The sequence below is a fragment of the Talpa occidentalis genome, unplaced genomic scaffold (genome assembly GCF_014898055.3).
Source record: "Talpa occidentalis isolate TD23 unplaced genomic scaffold, MPIMG_talOcc4v2.1 talOcc4.7, whole genome shotgun sequence".
In the NCBI taxonomy this organism is placed as follows: domain Eukaryota; kingdom Metazoa; phylum Chordata; class Mammalia; order Eulipotyphla; family Talpidae; genus Talpa; species Talpa occidentalis.
Genome location: NW_023605083.1, coordinates 91,465,282 through 91,473,322, shown reverse-complemented (window position 1 = coordinate 91,473,322; position 8,041 = coordinate 91,465,282). Strand labels below are relative to the sequence as shown.

Genomic DNA, 8,041 nt, shown 5'->3' with positions numbered 1-8,041 from the left:
ACTGGCTCCGTGGACCAGCTTCGAAGGACCAGAGGTGGAGGATCCTACGGGATCGGGTGCGGGAGAAGGAGTCCACAGCAATCCCCAGGGGCCCGGAGCCCGGGAGCGCAGGATCCGCGGTGCAGGGGCAGAGATCCAGCCGGAATCCTCGGGGAGGGGGAGGGATCTAGTCGATCCCGAGGGCGGGCGGGAGGGGGAGGTCCAGGGAGTCAGAGGAGGGCGGGAGCCGAGTCTGGAGCCCCAGGGCGGGGGTCGGAACGGCTCTTAGGAGGGAAAGTGAGGGGAAGGGGAAGCTTCAGGGCATGCTCAGCAGCCGGGAGGCCCGGACTCCAGGCTCCGCGCTCCGGGGCCCGCCCGCCCCGCGTCCATCCCAGCCCGAGAGTGATGATCCGCCGGCGGAGCAGCCGCAGCAGCCCCGCGCGTCACCGCGCGGCCGCCTCCCCCGCCCCCTGCCGAGAGAGCGGCGCACACCCCTCGCTCTCCCCAGGCTGCCCGCCCGCCCTCCAGTGCGGGGGGATTGGAGACGGTGGAAGGGGCGGGAGTGGACAGACGGGAGGATGGACAGGAGGGTGGACGAAGCGCGCCGGGGCTGGGGAGAGACACGGCCTGCCCCCGCCCCCCCAGATCTCCCACCCGCCGGGCTCTCGAGGTGAGGTGGGGGCGCGGAGGGGTGAGCCGCGGGGCGGGGCATCAGATGGCGAAGGCGGGCCCTCGGGGCGGGGGGAGGAGCCGCCTGGGCAGTGGGCGGGACCTAGCGACGATGGGTGGGGCTTGGTGTCGGTTGGGCCGCCTCTATTCGGGAGTGGGTCTGGTTCAGCGCTGAAAGGGAGGAGCCTGTGGGGAAAGAGGCGGGACTTTGCGTGGGGATTTGGATCTTTGGAAATTGGCCGGAGGAAGGAGGGGGTTGTGAAAAGAGGCGATCAACTTGGAAAGTGGGCCAATCCGTGACGCAAATGCTCGGGTCCCGCCCTTCCAGTCCCGCCTCCCACGGCTCCGCTCTCTGCCTCTTAATTGGTTCTGGTTTCTCCGCCCGCCGGAGGTCTTCACCACTCATCTGAGGTTTTACAAAGGCGTAAGTGCCCGGCTGAGGACCTGGACGCTGGAATGAACAGGACCCGGATTGGGCACCTGTGGACCTCATTTGCATGGGCGGTCGCGATTGGCCGGCCTTTTGGGTGGCCTGGGCGGTGTTCGTTCCGCTCGTGACCATCTGCTGCCATGGCTGGGCCAGGGGCTACTTTCCGCCGCCTCGCCGCCGTGTCCGGAGCCGGGGCTGTAGGCTTGGCCGCCTACGGGGCGCACGGTCAGGGGGCTGGGGACGAAGCTGGGATTGTGCTTGGGGCGACCTTTGGGGTCTGGCGCAGGGGCGGAGTCTGTGGGTAGTGCGGGGCCTCGGGTGAACCAAACTGACCGCGGAGCCTTAACCTTTTAAAGTCCCTCAACCCGGTCCAATTGGCTCCCCAAACTGCCCGATGCTAGTGTCCACCAATCAGAAGCCTTCTAGGGGCTCCCTGTCTCGCCAATGTCCACTTGGGTTCCCCCGGGAGTGGGGGCGGCTGGAGCTAGCGCTAGGATTGCTAACCTTTACCTCTCTTTTCCACAGGGGCCCAGTTCCCTGATGCCTACGGGAAGGAGGTGAAGTAACTGCGCTGGGACTCCCCGACTGCAGGGTCTATTAGGGTCCAAAATTCTGGGGTCCCTGAAAGAAGTAGGGAAAGCGCCGGCGCAGGTCTTTGGAGCGGCCAGAGCTGCAAGCCTGAGGGAGGACTGGGACTTAGAGGTGGGGTTGTGGGGTGAAATTTTGTCTATTGTGTCCCCATGGGATTCAGGCTCTGTGTTGCTTGGAAAAACACCCCTTTTGTCTTTTGTCTTACAGCTCTTTTTCAAGGCCAACCAATACCACTTCTTACACAGCCTGGCCCTGTTAGGGGTGCCCCATTGCAGAAAACCCCTCTGGGTAATTTCCCCCTTACCTAACCCATATCAAGCCTGTCCCACTCCCTCACTGCTCTGTTCTTACTAGCCTGTATTTTGCCTTCTATCTATTTTTAGGCGGGATTACTGCTAACTTCTGGAACCACCTTATTTTGCACCAGCTTTTACTACTACGGTCTGAGTGGAGACCCCAGGATCCAGACTTTGGCCCCTGTGGGAGGAAGCCTGCTAATCTTGGGATGGCTTGCCTTGGCTCTTTGAGCTTCCTTTTGTTTAATTTCTGGGTAATTTTTTGAGTGTTGGCTCTGGGAGGGGATTGAAAGAGAAAGGCAAATAAAGAACTTTGTAGTATCTGTTCCTCTAACCTCTTGAAAGAGGAAGGGTAGGGATTTTCAAACTCTGAACTCCCTCCCTTCCCTAAGGGAGGGAATCAGTGAACCTCCAGCCTGAGGATTCAAATTGCTTCAAGTTACTTTTTATGAGGATCTTAACTGGTGGCCATAATATGCTTGAATAATGTTCATTCTTAGTGAAGACCTCCTTGGGGTCTTAGAATCAATACTCTGATAAACTTATCTTGTGGTTCTGATGCTCATTATAATTTGAAGATAACTATAGGGTAGCAGATTTTTGCCCTGTCATCCTACATATTTACTCACTCCATGAGTCAGAGTTTATTTTTTTTTTAAGATTTATTTTTATTGGGTTCTCCATGGTGGCGCAAAGGGTTAAGTCACAGCACTATGAAGCAGTCTGCAGCCACTGCAGCACGATTTCGATCCCTGGCCAAAGACGTGACCTACATGGCGCAGCAGACCTCTCCTGACTCGCCCGCTGCTCCCCTCAGCAGTGTATTTCAGTCAGTCTACCTGTTCTGCTCCCCACTCTGTCTCTTGTGAGTCCTTTCATCCCTCCTCCCTCACCTCTGGCCTGTACCCCAGTTTTTGAATGCATAAATAGATAAAAATAAATCCCTTAAAAAGATTTATTTTTATTTATTTATACATATAAGAACTGGGGTATAGGCCAGAGTTGGAGGGCAGGGGGATGAGCGGTGGTGGTGAGAGGATTCACCAGAGACAGAGTGGGGAGCAGAACAGGTGGATCTACTGAAATAACACTGCTGAGGGAAGCAGTGGGAGAGAAAGGAGAGGTCTGCTGTGCCACGTGTGTTTGCTCCCTTGCTGAGGATCAAACTCCTGGCAGTTGGCTGGAGATAGCTTTATAGCCCTGAGACTTTAATCCCTCCACGAGTCAGAGTTTAGGCAAAGCAGGACAGAAGGAGTGCCATTAAGTTGCAAAATACTTCTGGGTTCAAAGCAAGGCAGAAAATGCTTCATAGTGCTTGAGATGATCCTTAAAGGAGCTCTATTGTGTGGAGAAAACTGAACAAAGAGAAGGTGGGACAGAAGGTATGGAGCCACTGGAGTCTTTTTTTTTTATAATATTTATTTATACATACAAGAATTGGGGTACAGGCCAGAGCTGTGGGAGTTGAGAGGATTCACCAGAAAGAGTGGGGAGCAGAACAGGCAGATCTACTAAAATACACTGCTGAGGGGAGCAGCGGGTGAGTCAGGAGAGGTCTGCTGCGCCATGTGGGTAGCTCCCTGGCCGGGGATTGAACACATGCTGCAGAGGCTGTGGATAACTTCATAGGTTGTGTCTTAATCCATTGCGCCACCAAGGAGGCCCTCACTGGAGTCATAAGTGTGGGCTGAGTTTCTGAAACAGAAAAGGAAAAAAGGTGGCAAGGCACAGCATGTGGAGATCTGGAGGATATTTAGGGGGTATCATTTATTAAACCAGTTCTCATTTAGTGTTGATCCTGTGTCAGATATATTTCAAGGAAATTCATGAATAAGATGTGCAGTCTTTTGTGCAGTTTCCCATCTCATGTAGAAATGGAACTTAAACAGCTAAACACACAGGGCCTCCCTGGTGGCTCAGGGGTTAAAGTCTCAGTGCTATCAATCTATCACCAGCCACTGCTACATGAGTTCAATCCCCATCAAGGGAGCTAACCCACATGGTGCAGCACACCTCTCCTGTCTGGCCTGCTGCTCCCTTAGCAGTGTATTTCAGTAAATTTGCCTGTGTTGTTCCCCACTCTGTCTCTGGTGAATCCTCTCACCCCCTGCACCTCTGGCCTGTACCCCAGTTCTTGTATGCATAAAATAAATCTTGAAAAAAGACAGCTAAACACACAAATATATTATGATATGAGTTATGTGCTTGAGGGAAAGAATAGGGAGACAGTGGATGAATGAGACCGGGATATCCCTTCAGATAGAAATGCCTTGCAGAGGAGGTCCATTGAAGCTAGAGCTAAACATGCACAAAGTAGAAAATGTAAGCTTGGCAGAATGAATAGTTGGTAAAACAGACCAAAAAGGAGCAGTTTCAAAATCCTTGAGGCAGAAAAAATTTTGGAGAGCTGGAGAAAGCAGAGCCAGTGTGACTGACATGTGATCAGGGGGTCCAAGATGGCCAATGAAGACCTTAAAGTCAATGGTTAGACACTCAGAATTTATTTGCAGTGCAACAGTAAGGCATTCAAACATTTAAAATGAGAGTGCTGGGATCTGCTTTATTTCATTTAAAATATCTGGAGGGGTTTCTCTGGTGCCACAAGGGGTTAGGACGCAACCTATGAAGCTATCTGCAGCCACTGCAGCACAGTTCGATCCCTGGCCAGGGAGTTACCCACATGGCTCAGCAGACCTCTCCTGACTTGCCCACTGCTCCCCTCAGCAGTGTATTTCAGTCAGTCTGCCTGTTGTGTTCCCCACTCTGTCTCTGGCAAATCCTCTCACACTCCCCCACACCTTTGGCCTGTGCCACAGTTCTTATATACATAAATAAATAATTCTTAAAAAAATAAAAGATCTGGAGAACCCGGTGGTCTCCCTGGTGGCACAAGGGGTTAAATCTCAGTACTATGAAGTAATCCGCAGTCACTGCAGCAAGAGTTCGATCCCTGGCCAAGGAGGTGACCCACATGGCACAGCAGACCTCTCCTGTCTCACCTGCTGCTCCCCTCAGCACTGTATTTTTTTTTTTTTTAGAGTCAGGTTTTTTTTTTTTTTTTTTTTAAGATTTATTTATACAAGCACTGGGTACAGTCAGAAGCGCAGGAGGGTGAGAGGATTCACCAGAGCAAGAGTGGGGAGGAGAACAGGCAGACAGATGAAATACACTGCTGAGGGGTCCCTTCCCCGGTGATCAGACCGGTGAACCTCCGCTGCAGAGGCTGTGGGCAGCTTCGCAGCCCAGCGCTCAACCGCTGCGCCACCAGGGAAGGCCCCCCTCAGCACTGTATTTCAGTGTATTAAGTCTCTGAAAAATCCTCTCACCCCACACCTCTGGTCTACACCGAACCTCTTGTATGCATAAGTAAATAAATCTTTAAAAATAAATAAAAGATTGGGCCTCCCCGGTGGCGCAGCGGTTGAGCACTGGGTTGCGAAGCTGCCCGCGGCCTCGGCGGCGCCGGTTCGATCCCCGGCTGCTCCCCTGCCACCAGCGAGGGTCCCACATGGCGCGCAGACCTCTCCTGCCGCCCGCTGCTCCCCTCAGCAGTGTACTTCGGTCCTTCTGCCTGCTCTGCTTCCCGCTCTGGCTCTGGTGAATTCTCTCACCCTCCCGCACTTCTGACTGTACCCAGTGCATGTATAAACAAAAACAAACAAATAAATAAATAAAAATAAATAAACATGCCTCTATAAAAAAAAAAAATAAATAAATAAATAAAAGATCTGGAGAACCAGAGAAAGGCAACGATGACAACAGGGTGATCAGTGATGAGGCCACCAAAGAGGACCAAGTGTGAGACGTTGATAGTGGCTTGGCTTAGGGCAGTAGAGATGGTGAAAAGGGTGCAATTTGAAAATATTTTGAAGACAGTGCTGATAGGACTTGCTGATGGATTTGATGTAACAAGAAGGATCTCTGGTTTACACACTTGGTTAAACAGAGGTCAGTTTTGGCCTTGTTGCTTCTGAAATGCCCAGGAGACATTCAAGTGGAGGCACCAGGCAGATAGCTGGGGAGCCCAAGGAAGTTTCTGAGCTCAGGAGATAGATCGAGACTGAGATCTGCAACCAACTCTGGTCAATTTCTATCCCATCTCTTCCCCATGACATGAATCACGATGACCTCCTGGTTGCCAGACCCAGTGGATGATTTTCAAGCTCACCTTCCTCAGCCTCTTTGTAGCATTTGACACAGTTGGCCACAATGTCCTTAAAATACATCATATTGCTTTATGATAGCACTCCCCTATTTTTTTCTACCTCTGCGGCTGCTTTGCCAGCCTCTCTAGCAAGTTGAAATCAATGCTTTCCAATTTTTAATTAAAAAAATGTATTTTAATTTCATCCTTTTAAATTTGTAAATGCTTTAGAAAGTACATATCTATATATGTACTTCAATATATAGCACATGATAGTATATTAGAGGTACATACTTAGTTTTTCTGACTTCTACATATAAAAAAATTACATGCCATTTCTCTGAGGATTTTTATGTAACCTGTTCAGCTCCATATCTTTAAATACAATCTGCATACTTTTAAGTCCAGAATCTCTATTTCTCACCCTATACCTACGGAGCTCCAGACTCCTGTAGCAGCTGCACTGTAGTAGTGTTCAGGGTAGACAAGGGGGAGTTAGGTGATGAAGGAGAGGGGTGTGTTCCAGACCAAGGCAAGAGCTTTTGAGGCAACCCTGAAGCAAGAGAAAGCCCAGTGCATTTGAGACCTGAAATAATTCCTGGTGGCTGATTTGAAGATCAGAGGGTCAGTACTGAAAGATGAGGATAGTAGGGGCGAAGGGTCAAGTACCTGGAGCTGAGAGAGGTATAGCTTCAGAGAGCAATGGAGAACCACTGAAGCATACATATCAGGATAGGAGGCATGACTTCAGGTCTAGTAATAGACGGTTATAACATTCATTTTAAAGGCAAGTAAATAAGACTTCAGAGCACCCCAAGTACAAGTGGCAGAGCCATTAGTAGATTCCTGGAATTCTTAAAGTCCAGTAGTCTTGCTGCATGTCTATCCTTTATCTTAGGCAGCATCTGGAGCACAGGGAATTTTCAGGTTAAGCAGACCTCAGCATCTGGAATGACCACCTCCTACACCTTTGCTTTGGGCCTGCCAGTGGGCTGGGCTCTTGGGAAAGCAGACAAATAAGGCCTATTTGATATCTGGCCCCTGCTATTACTGCACATTGTGTCCAGTGTTCTCAGCAGTGTCCCTGCAAGTTAGTAGAAAATGAAACTAAGAGGTGAAGTAATCTTACAGGTAGCGCCTGGGTTAACTGTAATTCACACTCTTTTGTTCAGTTTCCAGAGATAAGTTCTTGTACCTACCATAAAACTCAGATTCTGATAGTGAAGACAGACCCTTTAAAAAGATCATTTGAGGGCCTCCCCGGTGGCGCAGTGGTTGAGCACTGGGTTGCGAAGCTGCCCGCAGCCTCTGCAGCGCCGGTTCGATCCCCGGCTGCTCCCTGGCCACTGGAGGAGGATCCCACATGGCGCACTGCTCCCCTCAGCAGTGTACTTCAGTCCTTCTGCCTGCTCTGCTCCCCGCTCTGGCTCTGGTGAATTCTCTCACCCTCCCGCGATTCTGACTGTACCCAGTGCTTGTATGTATAAATAAATAAATCAATCTTAAAAAAAATTAATGATTCTTATAAAAAAATAAAAATAAAAAGATCATTTGAGGGGCTTCCCAGGTGGCCTAGGGGTTAAGTGTCAGCACTATTACCCCTTCGGCCTGACTTCGATTCCGGGCCAGCCAGGAGCTACCCACCTGGCGCAACAGACCTCTCCTGCCAGGCCCGCTGGTCCCCTCAGCAGTGTATTTCAGTAGATCTGCCTGTTCTGCTCCCCACTCTCTCAGGTGAATCCTCTCACCCCACCCATGCCTGCACCTCTGCCTTACACCCCAGTTCTTGTATGCATAAATAAATCTTTAAAAAAAGATCATTTGATACAACATGTTCAGTGTTACAAGCAGATACTCAGTTTTGCCTCTGGGGATTATGAGATTTAGGTCCATTTGCTGGGTTTTTAGCATCAATTGTTCACCAGAAAAAAA

General features: G+C 50.5%; 1 protein-coding gene across 1 annotated transcript; it reads left to right on the top strand.

Moving 5' to 3' along the window:
* Positions 1-1,185: 1,185 nt before the first annotated feature.
* On the top strand, positions 1,186-2,919 carry TMEM256 (transmembrane protein 256). The gene is made up of 4 exons (XM_037492442.2): positions 1,186-1,303; positions 1,604-1,635; positions 1,877-1,957; positions 2,053-2,919. The coding sequence occupies exons 1-4, from the start codon at positions 1,219-1,221 to the stop codon at positions 2,194-2,196; spliced, it is 342 nt and encodes a 113-aa protein (XP_037348339.1). The 5' UTR covers positions 1,186-1,218; the 3' UTR covers positions 2,197-2,919.
* Positions 2,920-8,041: the final 5,122 nt, after the last annotated feature.